The 19214-nt window shown below is 44.8% G+C and overlaps 1 protein-coding gene across 1 annotated transcript in view; it reads left to right on the forward strand.

Moving 5' to 3' along the window:
- Positions 1–563: 563 nt before the first annotated feature.
- RASSF2 (Ras association domain family member 2) overlaps positions 564–19214 on the forward strand; it is a 39906-nt gene continuing 21255 nt past the window's right edge. The window contains exons 1-3 of the mRNA XM_087969875.1: positions 564–704; positions 16203–16288; positions 17986–18061. Of these exons, the coding sequence (XP_087826001.1) occupies positions 16230–16288; positions 17986–18061 (135 nt within the window). The 5' untranslated portion in view covers positions 564–704; positions 16203–16229. The remainder of the gene's footprint in view (positions 705–16202; positions 16289–17985; positions 18062–19214) is intronic.

A 19214-nucleotide genomic window follows, 5' to 3' on the forward strand; every position in this document is an offset into this window, starting at 1 on the left:
CTTTGCCCGGGTTTGCGAGCTCAGCCTTCCAGGGACGCCTTCAGACGTTTGGGTTCCGCGCAAAAAAAAAGGAACCAGGGCTCTGGCTGAAAAGAAAAGCGAGCTTCGGGGTCGTGCGAAACCAGAGTTGAGCAGGCAGGGAGGGTGGTGTGGAAGGGAGGCGCTGTGTGTGTGTGTGTGTGTCTTCCTTCCTTCCTTCCTTCCTTCTTTCTCTCTCTCTCTCTCTCTCTCCCTCCTTCCTTCCCTTTTTCTTTCTTTCTTTCTTTCTTTCTTTCTTTCTTTCTTTCTTTCTTTCTTTCTTTCTTTCTTTCCTTTCCTTTCCTTTCCTTTCCTTTCCTTTCCTTTCCTTTCCTTTCCTTTCCTTTCCTTCCTTCCTTCTGCTGGTGGACCTCAATCTCTTTGCTCCCTGGGGATCTGCTGCCTTGGAAGCCAAGATCAAGACCTTAGATTTCTGCTCTGGGTCAAGATTGCTGATCTCCAGAGGAGCCGGAAGAAACTGGGGTGGGGCAGAGGATGGAGGGTGAAAAGAGGAAGTTGGGCTGGCAGGCATCTGCAAGGGTTGCCTTTCACACTCGGGTGTCTGGGTGGGTCAGAGACGGTTGGTGGTGTCACTTCCTCTCAGAGACAGACAGACACACACACACGTTCACTCTGCTGGTGCAAGAGGCATCTGGGAGTCTTGGGTTTCTGCAGGACCCTCGCAGGTAAAATGCGCAAAGACCCCCTTCCTCCTTGCTAAAATTGCACTACTAGACTGGAGTGGATGATGGTTGCGATTGTGGGTTGTTAAAATGATTGTGACTTGTAGTTGCGAACAAACGGAGAGCAGCAGCGTGCTGGGCAAGGCAAGATACTCAATAGTAACTTCAGGCATCCTGCATTTATTTTCCTCCTCCTTTGCTCCATTTCCATTTGATTTTTTTGACCCAAAGGTAGAAGTTTCCTTCTGATGCTATGCAGATAGTTCTCGGCTTACAACGGTTCGTTTAGTGACTAGTTCAAACGGCCCTGAAAAATGGGACATGGCTGTTTTTCACAGTTACGACCTTTGCAGCCTTCCCACACTCATGGAGTCAAAATTCAGACTCTGGGCAACTGGTTCCTACTTACGACGGTCGCTTTGTAGCTTTGGACAAGCGAAGTCGATGGGGAGAGCCAGATTCACTCAACAACCTATCAACTGCAGTGATTTCACTTAACAACGGTGGCAAGAAAGGCTGTAAAAATGGGGCAAAACTCACTTCACAAATGGTTCACTTAGCCACGGAAATGTTAGACTCGATTGTGGTCGTAAGTCAAGCACTGTTGCTTTTCTTAAGGCTTCGTCTTCTGGTTTTGCTTTTAAAATAGTTGGTAAAAGAATTGGAAATGTTTCTCTGTTGGAGTTTTACCTCGATAACTGTCCTGTTTTGTGGGGGAACTCACCTGAAACCTAGGAACACCTTCACCAAGCTACGTTCTAGAAGTTCGCCCCTCTAGTTTGTATGATTAACTTGCTCCAAGTCTGAATATTGAGAGTATCAATCAGAAGATCAGATCTTGTAGTATGTGCAGAGATGGATAGATTATCGGTGGAATTAAAGGGCAGAGAAGAAATGGAGTACTATGAGATTTGGCATTTATGGTGCAATTGGTTGGAAGGTTGACGCAAAGCTGATAGATGAAGGGTAGGTAGGTAGCTGTAGTAAGTTGAGATAAATACTGTTTGTAAATCCTGTAAATATTTGGTTTATGTTGAATGTCAAAACAAACATGTGATATATAGTAGCGACCTACCTAATTAGAAAGTACGTCAATGTGAGTGAACACCAATATTGAAACGCTGTAATGAGTGGAAATGTGTTTTTAGGATGAAAATATGGTTCATAAAATTTATTTTTCAAATTAAAAAGAAGAAGATCAGATCTTTGGCACTGAATATGGGGAATTTCCAACTAAGATGTAGCACATCTGCAAGATTCCAGGTGGGGGGGGAAGACATTTATAGTTCCTTAACCGATTTGCAAATTTATTTCAAAACCCCTCTTGAATTGTGCGGATGGCTGTTGCTTTTCTAACACGTGTTTCCTTGAGAGTGAGATGCTTCCACAACATCTTACTCACAGACCCTTCTAATAATCAGGAAGCTGTGAACCACTACATAAGGAAACGCCTCCCCTGCCTACATCTGTTGTCGAAAAGGACGCAAACAGTGTGCACAGCCCCATTGTTAGGCCTAAGTAAGGGGATTGTAAGGAATTGTGTAGCACAGGGGTCTTCAAACCTGGCGTCTTGTGGACTTCAACTCCCAGAATCCCCCATCCAAGTGGATGAGATGTGACCTGAGCCATTGCTGATGACAAAGGAGAGAGAAGGGCTTTGTCCAGGTGGGGATCCTGGCAGCTCCTGATGGGCTCAGAAAATTTGCTAGATATTAGAAAACTGTCAACAGATTAGTTCGGAATCCCAGGGGTCTCCAACCTTGAACATTTTAAGACTTGTGGACTTCAACTCCCAGTTGCCTTGGGAGATTAATCCCTGGAGGCTTTCAGGAAAAGATTGGACTTCCATTGGTCAGAAATGGTGTCGTGTCTCCTACTTGGGCAGAGGGGTTGAACTAGATGACCTCCAAGCTCCCTTCTAACTCTCTTAATCTGTTAATGATGGATCTTTTTGTTGATGGAGGTTGTGGGAGTTTCATCCCTGGAGGCTTTCAAGAATAGACTGGACCGGCTCCTTCAGGAATGGGGTGGGGTTTCCTTTTGGGCTGGGGGGGTTGGACTAGATGACCTCCAAAGCCCCTTCCAACTTTGTTAATCTGTGAATGATGGGTTTTGTCGTTGATGGGGGTTGTGGGAGCTTCATCCCTGGAGGCTTTCAGGAAAACTTTGGACTTCAATTCGTCAGAAATGGTGTAGGGTCTCCTGCTTGGGCAGGGAGATTGGACTAGATGACCTACAAGGTCCCTTCCAACTCTGTGAATCTAATTAAGAAGTGTGCACCCAAATGCACAGGTATAGAATAGGTGGTGCAGTAGTAACTGCCAGAGGAATCTAGGTATTCTAGTGCAGGGGTCTCCAACCTTGGCCCTTTTAAGACTTGTGGACATCAACCCATTAACAGATTAAGAGAGTTGGAAGGTTCCTTGTAGGTCATCTAGTCCAACCCCCTGCCCAAGCAGAAGTTGAAGTCCACAAGTCTTAAAGTGGCCAAGGTTGGAGACCCCCCTGCCTTAGTAAATCTCCAGGAACCAGAATTTTAGTCGATTTAGCAGGAAGGACAATGAAATGGAACCTCCTTTAAATTAGCCTGCTGGAAACAAAACACAGACGCTTGAGCAAGAGGTGCCAGAAGCAGTCTCGATTTAGTCCGAAAGGACTTGCAAACCCTCTTCTGCTTCCAATCCCAAATTCCTGAGTGGAGAAACACCATGTTTGTTCATTCTTGGCGCACGCCTGGGTCTCGGCCCCGCTTCGCACATGGTTTCCCGTTGTCAGTCCTGGAGAAGTTACTGAAAACAAAGTAGATCTGTTCTTTTACTTCTACTTCCTCCCATTCTTGGCCTGGAACGAAGTGGAAAAGATGCAGTCAGTGGGGGTTTTATTTTATGATCCTGGGAATTTGAGAAGGCTTGAGTGTTATCCAAAACCAAAATGAAGGGAATTTTAGTGTTCCAGAGTGTTAATGTGTGTTCCGACGCCAAAAGCCAAATGACTTAAACAATTCTGGGCGAGAGTAATTGGGGTTGTTTTTTTTTTTAATGATCACAAATTATAACTTCGCATAGCACTTGGGGAAGTTTTTGATAAATGCAACAATGAAACCTTCTTTCCGTTGGTTTCGCTCAAGGATAATCCAGGCCGTTTTGTAGTTGCAAAATATTTGTTGAACAAAGACAGAACAAAGCAACAATCAAAACACAACAAAATGCCTCATTTTTAAGTTATCTTCTTCAAGCTACTTTTCTTGGTTTGGAAACATCAACGGAATGAAAAACCACTGGTGACTTTCTACCGCTGCACCAGAGAGAGTATCTTAATTTACTGCACCTCTGTCTGGTTTGCCAATTGCACAGTGGCAAATAGGACAGTGCTCCAGAGGGTTAAAGTCAGAGGTGGGTATTCAGCAGGTTCTGACCAGTTCTGGGGAACCGGTGGTGGAAATTTTGAGTAGTTTGGAGAACCAGCAAATGCCACCTCTGACTGGGGATTTTGCAGTATCCTTCCCCTGCCACTCCCACCAAGCCACGCCCACAGAACCGGTAGTAAAAAATATATAAATCCCACCACTGGTTAACATCATTGCCCAGAGGATCCTGGGTTGCCCTCTCCCCTCTTTGGAAGAGCTTTGTAGCTCCCGCTGCCTTAAGAAAGTTCAAAACATCCTCAAAGATCCATCTCATCCTGGGCACCCTTTCTTTTTTGAACTATTACCACCTGACAGATGGTACAGGATAACAAAAACAAGGACAAAATAGGCTGAAAACAGTGTCTATCCCAGGGCAGTAACTCTATTGAATTCTACTGTATAGTGCAATATGCAATATCAGGGGTTTTCAATTCAACGTATGGAGTGTGAAGGATGTGTGTTTGCGTTTATTTCCATAGTCATAAATTGTACACTGAAGATGGTATTTAATTTTGTTGTACGAGGTGCAATGCCAATAAACTAAACTAAACTAAAAACTAAACACTAAACTAAACACTAAACTAAACTGAAGTTGACAGCAAGCCAGTTCTCCAGCTGACCACCGCTGTGATCTGAGCTAGTCTGACAATATTTGACCTACAGTGATATCAGTGGGTGTTTACTGGCTAAGGACTGGAAAATATTTAACTAGTTGTTTGGCCCTTCGGTCCAGAGATCAGCCTGATTTTTGTCCTGAAAAGCTTCGGAGTCGGTAAGATACTTTTCCAGTTTTATCTTCCAAGTTTATTATTGTGATTCAGGCTGAAGGAGCCATTGACAGGCAAGATGGTGTAGCAGACAATTTCAGATCGGACCGGAGGCAGCGCAATTGCAGATTGTCCAGATTGCTCTACTAGGGATGCTTACCAGGGACGTTGGCCATAGTCATCTCAGAGGCTTCCATGGGGATAATCAGGAACCTGCTTCTTCATCAATCCAGCTCCAGGGCTCAGTGTTTTGTCTCTGATGTCACTCTCCCAAAGCTCATCATCTTCACCAAAATGGAGACTGAGTGACTACAACAATTTAAATTCAAAACTATGCTGGGCCAAAGATCTTCCTGTGAGAGGCGAGGTTTACCCTGAATTGGCAGATTCCTTATCAAGCCTCTACAGACCCCAAGGCCAAGTTCCACTTGAGAAAAGAACATTTCACCCCCAGCAGGAACACTAAACTATCTTCTAGATAATTTAAATTGAGCTTTTAGTGTTCTGATAGACACAAAATTCTGCTCTCTAAAGCAAAACTCCTTTGTCCAAATTCAGTCCTTCTTTTCTCCATTTCTCCTTTCCTCCTTCTCTCCCTTTCTTTTTCTTTTTTAAATAAGGCTCTTTAGATCTTCCGCATCCCTGACCTGCTCAGGGTGAGGGCAATTAACCTGTTGTTTTTTTTCTGGAGTAGCTGACACTCAATTTTTCTTTGCTGCAAAATCCCAGTTGGACTGCTTGCCTCAGAGATAGGTTCTTCTGTGTGCAGCGGCAGCCAAAAAAGCCAGTGCAATCCTAAATTGCATTAAGGGATACAATCAAGATAAAGGGATGTACTAATACCACTCCACAAAGCCTTAGTAAGACCACACCTAGAATTTGCATCCAGTTTTGGTCACCATGCTATAAAAAAGATGTTGAGACTCTAGAAAGAATCCAGAGAACAGCAACCACGATGATGAGGGGACTGGAGGCTGAAACATATGAAGAATGATTGCAGGAACTGGGCCTGGCTGGTCTAGGGAAGAGAAGGACCAGGGGAGACAGGAGAGCAGTCTTCCAATATTTGAGGGGCTGCCACAGAGAGGAGGAGGGGGTCAAGCTATTCTCCAAGGCACCTGAAGGCCAGACAAGGAATAATGGATGAAAACTGAATAAGGAAAGAGATTCAACCTGGAAATAAGGAGGAATTTTCTGACGGTGAGAACGATCAATCAATGGAACAGAAGTTGCCTTCAGAAGTTGTAGGAAGCTTTCAAGAAGAGACTGGACTGCCATTTGTCAGAAATGGTGTAGGGTCTCCTGCTTGGGTGGGGGGGTTGGACTAGATGACCTACAAGGTCCCTTCCAACTCTGTTAATCTGTAATCTGCCAAGAATTCCTTTCTGTCAAGAGATGCAGCCCGGGACACTGGCAGTTCCTGAACCTGTTTGTTACTCACAAGACACCTTATTTCCTGGTCAACCATTTTCCATGCAGACACCTCATAATGTCATATATTTACAATATTTGGAAGACTCGCTTGGGGCCTTTTATGGGTCCTTCTGGAAGGAGAGGATTCCAGCATCTCAACAGAAGGGTCAATAGAGAGCTAGGCGCACAGGAATTCCCCAGTTGGAATGAATGTTAAATGTTCTGGGGGAAAAATCCACTTTTCTGGTTTTTTTTTTAAGTATACAATAACTGGAGAGGTCTCGGAGGTGGTGTACTTTGTGAACTTAGCTTGCGTGGTTGGCTGATGATTCACAGTTTGCATTCATGCAAGTGTGCATTGTCTGCAGCCTTCCATAATTAAGAAGTAGCTCAGGACAAGTTATTTGCCTTGGTTCTTTGGTGTGTGGGGGGAGGATCTTGAAGCATAAACTAATCAAGAAATGTGGGCACGCTAATTAAAAAAAAAACCATAAACATAAAAATAACCAAGTTTAGCTCTTGTGCCAATGTAGGCATTACATCTTTAATTGTCCTTGTGTTGTGCAAACCCAAGAAACCTGATTGAATAGACCAGGGAGTCCCTAAACTTGGCATCTTTAAGACTTGTGGACTTCAACTCCCAGAATTCTCCAGCCAGCTATGAATTCTGGGAGTGGAAGTCCAGAAGTCTTAAAATGGCCAAGTTTGGAGACCTCTGGAATAGACCGTGATTCAGTTAAATCCGGACTCTCAGAAACTTGGCCACTTTAAGACTTGTGGACTTCCACTCCCAGAATTCCCCAGCCAGTTGCCAAGTTGGGAGACCCTGAGTGAAATGAAATCTTCATTTCAAAGGACAGATACGTCACAAGATGTTATTTTCAATATTTTGCCTTTATATTGAAGACAAATAGCCTGAGAAAGGAAGGCTCCTTCCGGGATGTTTTCAGCTCCTAGCCTTTCCCCAAATTTTCATATATCTATTTGAGACAGAATGGATTATTCCACTGCTAACTAGATCATGGAGATGTCTGTTTGTTTGTGTTTTTTTAGCGCTTGCCATGCCCAGGGCTGAATGTGGGCCAGTGAAATTTCTGCCCACCAAGCGGGGCAGAATTAGATCCTGGCGGTCAGGAATGTCACCTTTTCCACCCGCCTTCCTGCCCTTCCCTAATTAGGGTTTATTGATATAGAGGCAGATGGCAAAGCTTTTGAAATTATGAGAATGCCATTAATTATACAAAGCAAAGCAGAGAGAGAGAGAGAGAGACGCAGGGTGTAATTTAGTCTGAAAGGCACATTTGTTGGATTTTCTAGACAAAACTCCCAGTGTTTTGTTCAGTGGTATATCGGTAGCATCTTGTTCCATGTCAGGGAAGGCCATGCCGTTTTTTAGGATGGGAGTGGGGGATTTGGGGGGTGCCATTCTGGTGACCTTACCAACCAACAACCTTCGCGTCGGGGGCTGAGCTAACTCTCCAGGCAGGGTGTAGGATGGGTCCCCAAACTTGGCAATTTTAAGACTTGTGGACTTCTTTTTTTAAAATTTTATTTATTTTGACAACAAACATTGACAAATGCAAACATAAAACATCAAATAAAACCATCTTTCCATTGTACAGTGGGTCAGTCGGTACATATCTTTTGTGCACAATTTCCATCCTAAATTAAAATTAAAATCCATATTATATAGATCAACTATGCACACTATATTATTATTATTATTAACTCCTTATTAGACTATAATTATAAATTAACATCATCCTTTTTGAGCAAATCTCAACTTCATTATCTTTACTATTATGTGATATTATTTTATTTCCCTATTTTCTTATCTAGTCATTGATAAAATATAATCCCAGATTCTATAATATTCTTTGTCTTCTTGCTCTTCTTGCTATGCTGGCTGGAGAATTCTGGGAGCTGAAGTCCACAAGTCTTAAAGTTGCCAAGTCTGGAGACCTCTGGTGTAGGACAATGAGTCAGCGCAAGAATTGTTTCTCTAGCAAAGCATTTCTGCGTGATGTGTGAACCGGTCCTTGTGTTGTGTAATCGTGGTATATTGTTTTGGGACGGGTGAGCAGGCCGGTTGAAAGCATGTTTTGCAAACCCTGTTAGGGTTCCCACGGAGCTGAGGGGGGCATATATGCGCACCCCACATTTCCGCTTCCTGGATTATGAAGAAGGAAGACCCGGCTGGCTGAGGCTTCTTCTAATCTAGGGACTGTTGTCCAAGATAGACTGGAAGTTTTGGATTAGGGGTTTGCATGTACAAGGACATCAGTAATTGGAGGATACTCCTAAAGTCCAGGGACGCGGTGGCTCAGGGGCTAAGACGCTGAGCTTGTCGATCACAAACATTGGCAGTTTGGCGGTTTGAATCCCCAGCGCCGCATAACGGACTGAGCTCCCGTTACTGGTCCCAGCTTCTGCCAACCTAGCAGTTCGCAAGCATGTAAAAATGCAAGCAGAAAAACAGAGACCCCTTTGGTGGGAAGGGAACTGTCAACTAAAAATTTCTCCTTTGGCCTTTTTAGTTGCCAGCAGAAAGGGAGTGGGGGAAAGCAGTGCATTCTTTAAATGCCTCAGATAATCGCTTTGGCAGCCCAAAGCTGTCAGTGCGCGAGAATATTACGGGAGAGCATGATGGATGACTCTTGGCTATGGATGTGTCCCATTGGAGAATATACATCCAGGGGGTGGGAGGAAGATCAGGCTCAAGGGGGAAATGAATGAAGTATTTTAGCGTTGGCTGCATCCAGCTAACACTGACATGGCCACTCCTAATAAATCATTTTTTTTAACTCTGAGAGATGCGGCTAGAGACTGATGATTTGAATGGGGGTGGATTTGTTGGAGCCCTGACAGGAACAGCGTTCCGTGAACCTTTGAAGGCATTTAGTCCTGCCGGCCACGTGACCACGGAGACGTTTTCGGACAGCGCTGGCTCTTTGGCTTTGTAATGGAGATGAGCACCGCCCGCTAGAGCCGGAAACTATGAGCGCAGATGTGCGAGGGGAACCATTTACTTAAATTCCAGTTTGCAAACTTGGACAAGCTGGAATGAGCCAACCTGTCTGGCCTCTCTGAAGATGTTTCATCGATGGGCCTCATTGTCTGAAGCCTTCGTAGTTGACAAGTAGCTCGGGACAATTATGGAGAGGTTGTGGGGTGATGGACACACCGTTATGGACATTATCTTGCCTCTTTTTTTACTGGGCCTTGTTGCCATCTCTGGAAGGTCCTCTAGTTCTTGAGAAGGAATGGACAGTCAAAGCCACCTGTGACTCTCTTACCTTTCCAAGAATTCTTAATCCTACCTTGTGTCTCTTTCAGGACAAAGCCCTTGAAGTTTGCAAGGAGCTTCTGCCCTCCATGTCTCAAAAATCTAGTCAATAATTAAGATCCTGTCTCAAGATGTCCACAGGTATAACACAATAACAGAGTTGGAAGGGACCCTGGAGATCTTCTAGTCCACCCCCCGTTCAAGTAGGAGACCCTATACCATCTCAGACAGTGTGCAGTCTCTTCTTGAAAGCCTCCGGTGATGCGGCACCCACAACTTCTGGTGGCCAGCTGTTCCACTGGTTAATTGTCCTCACTGCTAGGAAGTTTCTCCTGAATTCTGGGTTGCTTCTCTCCTTGATTAGTTTCCACCCATTGTCTATGGAGCTTCTCCATCCTCCAGGTCACGGTTGTTCCAAAGGTGCTTTTTTTTTTCAAGAGGCAACTGGACTGTTTGATTTTTCTTTGAAGACATTTTGCTTCTCATCCAAGAAGCTTCTTCAGCTCTTACAGGATGGTGGGATGGTCAGTCAGAGCTGAAGAGAAGCTTCTTGGGTGAGAAGCAAAAAGTCTTCAAAGAAAAACCAGAAAGTCCAGTTGCCTCTTGAAACAAAAGGACCTTTGGGATTTCCATCCCTTGTTTCTTGTCCTGCCTTCTTGGTGCTTTGGAAAATAAGTTGACCCCCTCCTCCTCTTTGTGGCAGCCCCTCCAATACTGGAATCCTGCTATCACGTCCCCCCCCCCCCCCCCCGGTCCTTCTTTTCTCCAGACTAGCCAAACCCAATTCCTGCGGCCGTCCTTCATATGTTTTTAGCCTTCCCTCCCCTAATCCTCGTTCGCTTCTTCCCGGCCCTTGTCCTGGTGCTTTGGAAACATTTCCCTGCCGTGTCTTGGGGGGCCTGGTGTGGGGAGAACCCCTGGCAGATGCTGAGCGGTCTGCTTGTGAAGGACAAAGGCCACCTCCCTCGGAGGCCGAGCAGCTGCCATCCTGGCACGCCTGCATTTCTCACAGGGTTTTTTTTTGTGGGGGTCGTGAATAATTTGTGCAACTTGGTATATCCTTGTAGAGTTGTAATTGCGGGAATGTTCCAATCTCGGATGGCAAACCTCAGATAAAGAATGTTTCCAAGCAAATACAACTCAGGTAAACAAAGTCACTAGTCTAAAGGAGGATTAGGGAGAGGAAGTCAACCTATGTTAGACTTTAACTAGAGATAATTAATTGTATGGATTACTGTGCTAAACAATAACAAAAGTTAAGCAGTAACCAAAGTTAACCAGCGATGGAGGATAGCTAAAAATGTGTATAAATGCAAGACTAGACTCCAATAAAGATCATCATGATTCAGTTGTTCATGATCAAAGAACTCGACTGCCTCATCATTACAACATATTCTCTTTGGACAGGCCAATCCTTTGTCCTTAAGTCCTGCGACAATGACACTGACGGATGGTTTCACGGTGGCATGCAGGGATTTGGGGCCACCAACATTGACGTTTCCATGGCAAAAAAATAAAAAATAAAATATGAGGGTGCCTGGGATCCAATTTGGAATGGCTTCTGCCTGGTGTTTTTGTTGTCCTCCTCTAGTGTAGAGAACAGGGAAGAAGCCAAGTTCAGGAGGGGGCCTGATTGGAGGCTGAAAATCAGTGGGTCTCTCTCCCCCCTCATGTACCCTGGGAGGAGGAAAAGCTCATGCAATTCTTTTTTTTTCCCCTCAAAGTTTTTTATGTTTATTTTACATACATATCAATGTGTGAACAATATGACATCTGGGTGTTTTACATTTTACATCCAATAACATATTGATAATCATGTTAGTTATTTTTTCCCATAATCCTATTTCATTCTAACATTAATACACCTCCTTATATTCCATTACAATCTCTTATTCATTGATATATTCAATATTTCATTATATTGGTTCTCCCATGCTAATCCTCATATTATTCGACTATACTTAATATCACCCTCATTCGAGTTCTAGTTTCCTTTCTTTTTCTTACTTCATCTTATTGTTAAGGAAATGTATACCATTATTTTCCCCCTCTCCAATTCCAACTTTCAGCTATACCACTACAGTTTCCAAGAATATCCCCTAATATTTTTTGTCTGTATTAAATATCATTACTAATGTTTTATTTGTGGTAAAAGGAAGGTGTGATGACGTGAGGTGTGTCACAAAAATAGAAGAAAGTCCCTTTAATGCCTCCAACTTGGGCCCAATGTCCAATTATCCTCCGCAGGATATTAAACTCTTAAAGAAAACAGTTCATGGAAGGAGCAAATGCCGTCCGCACCCAAAGTAAAGTTAATTCGAAATAAAAAACCCAACACACCACACTGAAGGAATTACTAGAGTAGTCAAGGATGATTAATTGTAGATAACCAGATTACACAGCAACCACAGTTGGGAGGAAGCCAAAACACAAGTAAGCTCCGACAAGAATGCATGCTTTGCTTCCAGCAACTTTTCCATGCGCAGTTTGTCCTTTTAAGCAGTCCTCCCAGTTGCAGCCCATGAAGGGGATCAGGGCCCCTTCCTCCCCCCGTAGACCACACCACTCATGTTTCTCCCTTATCCTTTCCTCCCTGCGTGCCCTTAGATGAAGAGGGGATGGGCCTGGGTCTTCCTTTGAATGCCAATCCGGCCTGTGCCCTTCCCCAGTTTCCTCCACAACCACCGGAGCCACAATCCCACTCCCTGTCAGCTGTTCCATCTCTCCCTCAAAGTCAGACTCCAACAGGGGAATGACAGAAGGATAGAAGTGTGGGAAGACCAGAAATGGGCCCGTTTCTGGCTTCCAGAGAGGTTCCGGAGTCCGGGGGAGGCCGTTTCGCTGTCCTGGAGACTCGAGGAAGCCTCCGGAGTCCGGGAAGAGCGAAAATGCCCCCCCTCCCCCGTGGTGCAGGAGGCTGCCTAGGCTACGCCCACCCAGCAACTGGGGAGAGAACCCATTGCTAAAATGTTTGAGCCCCCCCTGCCCTCATCCCTATTTATTGTTGCTGTCAGCGTTCCCAGAAAAGCCCAACTCTGATTAAGAACTCCGAGACAGGCATTTTCTCAAAGCATTTTCTTTTATTAGAATCGTGGTTATCATGTTATAACTTCCCTTTGGTTTGAGTTCAGCCCGTCCAGAATGTGAATTTTTTTGGGGGGGAAAAAAGAAAGCCCGGCTGCTTTTTCGAATGTTTCTAGTGCTCGTTGCAGAAGCAACTAGCAAAGCATGGACAGAAGGTCAGATTCTCCCCAAAAGATCCAGGAAAGGGCAGAGGTTTCCCAGATGTTTCTGGCCACTGTGTCTTCTTTCACGGTCTCTCGGGAGGGAGGAGGAGGAGTTGTTTTGAAAGAGATAAGAGAAAGGCAGAATGTTGCTCTGATTCCCCTCTCTTGCCCCACAGGTGCAAACAGGCAGGTTTTTGCTTCAATGGGTCCAGGATGGGGGATGATGGAGTTGAAGGCCAACCCACAGCCTGGACAAGGAAAGTCGCCTTATTGTAATCTGAGAACAAACATCTGGATCAACCAGGATTATTTGCTTGGGAAAGCAAATTCCCCTATGCAGATGTCCTATGCATCTGCTAGTTGTTTATTATTATTATTATTATTATTATTATTATTATTATTATTATTATTATTATTATTATTATTATTATTAATTGCACAGTCAGCCAGATGTTCAGACTGGGGCTGGCATTTTTGTGTGCCTATCAAGTTCTTCCCAAGGACCTGGGATAGGCAAATCTGGATGTTTGATGGTATTACAGAGATCGTCCCAGGATGGAAGCTGCTCCAAGTAAAGCTGCCTTCTGCAATTGACTGGTGGCAAATTTGTCAATGCCGATAATGGTATTCAAGTGGTGCTCCAGTTCTTTTGGGACTGCACCCAAGGCGCCTATGACTATTGGTGCTACCCTTGCTTGCCTTTACCATAGTCGTTCTATTTCTATTTGTAGGTCTTTGGAGTTTGTTATCTTCTCCAGTTCTCTTCTCTTCTCTTTCCTCTCCTCTCTCTCACTCTCTTCTCTTCTCTTCTCTTCTCTTCTCTTCTCTTCTCTTCTCTTCTCTTCTCTCTTCTCTTCTCCTCTTCTCTTCTCTCCTCTCCTCTCCTCTCCTCTCCTCTCTCCTCTCCTCTCCTTTCTTGTCTCATCTTGTCTCCTCTCCTTTCTCTCTCTCTCTTCTCTTCTCTTCTCTTCTCTTCTCTTCTCTTCTCTTCTCTCCTCTCTCTCCTCTCCTCTCTCCCTCTCCTCTCCTTCCTCTCCTCTTCTGCTGTCTCCAGGCACTGCCACATCCGCTATCCAGACTTTTTTTGTCTTTCTCGTTGACAACTGTTAAGTCAAGGGTGTTTATGTGGGCAGGTGCCTGTCTGTCTGGATTCCGGAGCAATTTCACTTTTTCATTTTCTATGACTTTTTTATGGTCCCACCAGTTCTTGCTGGCAGGCAAATGTGATTTCTTGCAGATCTTCCAATGCACCATTGTTGCTACTTTGTCGTGCCGCTGCTTGTAGTCAGTTTGTGCGATCGCCTTGCAGCAGCTCACCAGGTGCTCCATTGTTTCTTCAGCTTCTTGGGATAGGTGGCACTTACTGTTGGTTCCCGTCTTCTCCATTCTGGCTCTGTATATATTTGTCCTTAAGGCTTGGTCTTGTGCAGACAGAATTAATCCCTCGGTCTCTTTCTTTAACTTTCCTGCTCTTAGCCGTTGCCAGGTCGTGTTATTATCTGCTTTCCCTGCTATTTTTTTAATGTACTGGCCACGTAGTGCTTTTGTCTCCCCATGCCTCCGTTCTCTTCTTCATTTGGTCTTTCTTGTAGGCCAGTTTGGTTTCTCTGGCAGTCAGCAAGCCTTCCTGGCATATTTAACTTCAGCGCATCTTCTTCATTGTCCTTCAGATATTCCTCCAAAGCCCTGTTTTTTTCTTCTTCAACTCTCTGATGCATTTGCAACATTCCACGCCTGCCTATTTGCCTTGGTAGGTAGTCTGTCAACGTCGCTGCGAGGATGGAAGGCCTGATTCATTGTCTTTCTTTTTCTGGTCTTCCTATCCATTGCTTTTAATTCTGTTTGAGTCCAGTTCACTATTATTGTTCTTGTTCTTGTTGATGATGATGATAATGGCAAAGCCAGCCAGATGTTTAGACCGGATTGGGCATTTTTGTCCATCCGTCAACTTCACTACCAACCCAATTTGCTTCCGTATGTCGAATTTGGATTGGAGAGACCTTATATTCATGGGCTCCCTCACCAGGGGCACCCCCTTCACCTGGAAGCATCTAGACAGGCTCCCCAATGACATGTGCTTTGTTGTGCTAGTTATGCGGCCCGGCAGGAAATGCAGAGGGGAGACAGCTGCTTTGCTGGGGCATTGTGATATTATTAGTACTTCTGCTACCTTTTTCTCCTGGCTCTCCTTGGGGAAAAAAAAACACAATTGTCTTTGCGGATGCAGCATTGGCCTTACGCTGCTGAGCTTTCCTGCTTCAGGGGTTTTGCAAAGAATGAGAATAAATGAATAATAATCCCTGTCTTGTGGACGCACCTGTGAATAATAGAAGGCAGACAGAAGAACTCCAAAGAATTGCACCAAGAATGTTTTGGGATGGAACCAAGGAGGCACATAGGAAAACAATTCCTCATTTGAGAACGTAGAACTTTGTCCTTTTAAACCTTAAAAAGTTAGGTTTTGGGCCTAATTCGGGTACTTGGATTTTTAGAAGCCAGATAGAAAAGTCCAATTAGGATTCAGTCATCGATGGCCTCATTAAGTGTGATGCATTCACTACCTTCTGTAGGTAAATCTTCCTGGGTTTTGGTCCACCTGTCCTGAACGATGATGGCTACATTGCTTGGTTATCATCTGCATGTTTTCCTTGGCAGAAAAATTCCTCTGCATTTCATGCTTAAAATTTCTCCTCTGGACTGCTGCCAGATCAGAGGCTTTTACCAAAAGGAGCAAACCAGAGCTCTAGCATCCCAGTGCAAACTCTGTCCCTCACGTGATGTCACAATGCGTGTTCAAAGGGATTGGAGGTGGCATCACATCAGCATCGTAGGGCTTTTGTCCACACACACACACAAGCCCCTCTGCGTGCCTCGAACCGCCCCTGCAGATCTCCCTTACCGGGCAATGCAGAATCTGGGCCAAACAGATGAGATGCAAATTTCCCACTTCCACAATTTCCTTTGCGGTTTCACTTTCATTCTGGATCTGGCTATTGAGAATTCTGGATTTGCCTATTCTGGATTTGGATCTCCTTACGGTCCCTGGAAGCTTGCAAACCGCTTTGCTTTTTTATTTATTTATTTTGTCTGGACAGAAGGTGAGGTTGCTAGGCAGATGCACCCTGGCGGAGGTCTTCCCTGTAGAATTCCAGCTTGCTAGCTGGGGAACTCTAAGATGAACCGATGAATAGAGTTGGAAGGGACCTTGGAGATCATCTAGTCCAACCCCCTTCCCAAGCAGGAGATCCTACACCATTTCTGACACCTGGCAGTCCAGTCTCTTCTTGAAAGCTTCCAGTGACACACCCAAAAAATATGGTTTGGGGTTTGTCACTGCCTTAAGTCCCTTCTGGATGCCGAGATTTTTGTGCTAACTAGGTCTTTCCTCGTCTTCCACCCCAGGCCTGTGTTCCTCATGCAATTCCCAGGATGGAGTTTGACAGCGAGGCCTCCCTGGTCCCTTGCGGGCAAGACAAATTCATTTCAAAGTAAGTCGTCCCCTCCATTGTCTCTCGGTACGAGTCTGTGGGAGGTTCTTCGAGGAAAGAGAGCCGGGGGGGGGGCGTAGCAGGTGAGGGTCAAAGCAGGCAAGATGGCCAGCTGAAGAGCGGAGGTCTCCAAACTTGGCCCCTTTAAGACTTGTGGACTTCAACTCCCAGAATTCCTCAGCCAGCTATGTCATTCTGGGGATTCTGGGAGTTGAAGTCCACAAGTCTTAAAGGGGTCAAGTTTGGAGACCTCTGCTCCAGAGGATGAGCAAAGCTCCGCCCCTTTTTGCTCACCTGCCAGTCTTCCAGGCATGTGCAAATGGGCGGGGCCTTATTCGTGCTGCCATGTCCATCATCTCACCTTTTCTGACCCCCCCCGCCACACACCCCTCCATGCCATGAATGGATGCATTTCCTGGGAACAGAAAGGGACAATTGCAGGACTTCTAAGAACATGGTTGGTTTCCATCCGCTGTGTGTGCAGGACGGGTCAAAAAAGTCCACATGGCAGCCACAACTGTACAATTTATACCCGCCTCTTTTTCTTGCACGCATGGTGGGTCTCAATGCATGTAAAAGAGGGCTGGGTTGTTGTTTTTTCCCATTCACCTGGGGGGTCTTTTTAGCATTTTGTATTGGCCAAGTGTGAATTAGACACCCAAGGAATTTGTCTCTGGTGCATAAGCTCTCAGTGTACATACAACAATAGCGATAGATCATTATCACAGTCGTTGTAAAAAATATGTTCATCATAAAACACTAGATACAACAGTGATAGTCATAGGATACTCAATAAGCAATCAGAAACGGCAGAAAAAACAATGGCTACCAACCTGCCTTCCATGGAGCACCTGTATATACTGCATGAGTCCAAAAGAGGGCTGTGAAAATACCTGCAGACCCCTCACATCCCGGACACAACCTGTTTCAACTCCTATCCTCAAAATGACGCCATAGAGTGTGCAGGGCTCTATAGCGTCGTTTGGTGGGTAGGAGTTGAAACAGTTTATATCCGGGATGTGAGGGGTCTGTAGGTATTTTCACAGCCCTCTTTTGGACTGCCACATTGATTATTTTTTTGAGACACATACACAACCCCCTGGATGTGCCTAATTTGGGCGTTGTACTTGCCTGAAAATACACACTAGACCAGGGGTGTCCAACCTTGGCAACTTTAAGACTTGTGGACTTCAACTCCCAGAATTCCTCAGCCAGCAAAGCTGGCTGAGGAATTCTGGGAGTTGAAGTCCACAAGTCTTAAAGTTGCCAAGGTTGGACACCCTGCACTAGACTTTCCAGACAGGGGTTTCCACGCAAGCTATCTGGAAATCACCGGCCGAGAGTCAGAGAAATAAAACAGAACTAGAATATCATGTTGGGGGGTGGTGGAAAAGCTGTTAATTTAAAACATTGTATTTGTAACCAGGCACATCTCCCGGTCTCCAAAGATTAAGATAATAATATTGGCTCAGGACTGAGAGTTTTTTACTTCGCCAAAAAGGCTGAATATTTGGCTTTTGGTCATTGCAGGCATTGCCCTAAAAGATATTTGGTGAATCGCCATTGCAGTTGGCGTAAGCAAAACGGCTTGTGGGGCCCCAGATGATCGTTTCTCAGCCTTGGCAATGCTAAGATTTGTGGAACTTCCACCCCGTCCCCACTTTTTCTTCTCTTCTCCCCCTTCTTTCCTCTCCCAGGAATGAACTTCTGCTCCACTTAAAGACGTACAACCTTTACTACGAGGGGCAAAACTTGCAGCTGCGGCATCGAGAGGTAGGAAAAGGGCCCACATCTTCAGACTCCCCAACGGGCCAGAAATGAAGGAGCGGAGGAGATTTCGCTGCAGGAGTTTATAATAAAACAAAATTCGTCACAAAAACCTTCATTATGGTACAATAATCAGAATTGGGGGAAAAAATGACGGCGTAAACTGGCCACAACTTGGACGTTTAGAACAATGGCCACGTGGATAAAATCTCCAACTGCCCGTTGCAAAAGGCCACGTGGCTTGGGACTGCGCCTACAGGCAGTCCTCGACTTACGGCAGTTCACTTAGGGACCGTTTGAAGTCACAGTGGCCCTGAAAAATGTGACAGACGGCCGTTTTTCACCCTTACGACCTTCGCAGCGTCCCTGGGGGGAGGGTCACAGGATGGAAATTCAGGCGCTGGGCAGCCAGTTTGCACTTACGACCGTCACGGTTAAGTGATCCCCTTTTGCGACCTGCAAGACTTACTTCACCAATGTCTCACTTAGCGACAGAAATGCTGGGCTCAATTGTGATCATATGTCGAGGACTGCCTGTGTGGAATATCTATATATCTATATCCATCTATTTATAATCTATCATCTATCATCCATCTTTCATTCATTTTTTATTCATCTATCCATTTATCATCTATCATCTAGCACCCATCTATCATCCATCTATCATCCAAGTATCATCCATCTTTCATCCATCATCTAACTATCATCTATCATCCATATTTCATCCATCTTTCATCCATCATCTAACTATTATCTATCATCCATCTTTCATCCATCTTTCATCCATCATCTAGCACCCATCTTTCATCCATCTATCATCTAACTATCATCTATCATTCATCTTTCTTCCATCTATCGTCTATCATCTTCCATCTATCATCCATCTATCATTTAACTATCATCTATCATCCATCTTTCATCCATCTTTCATCCATCATCTAACTATTATCTATCATCCATCTTTCATCCATCTTTCATCCATCATCTAGCACCCATCTTTCATCCATCTATCATCTAACTATCATCTATCATTCATCTTTCTTCCATCTATCGTCTATCATCTTCCATCTTTCATCTATCATCCATCTATCATCTAACTATCATCTATCACCCATCTTTCATCTATCTATCTATCTATCTATCTATCTATCTATCTATC

This window comes from Notechis scutatus, chromosome 7, assembly GCF_049901735.1.
Source record: "Notechis scutatus isolate UNSWTSFEM ecotype Mainland chromosome 7, rNotScu1.2, whole genome shotgun sequence".
Classification (NCBI taxonomy): domain Eukaryota; kingdom Metazoa; phylum Chordata; class Lepidosauria; order Squamata; family Elapidae; genus Notechis; species Notechis scutatus.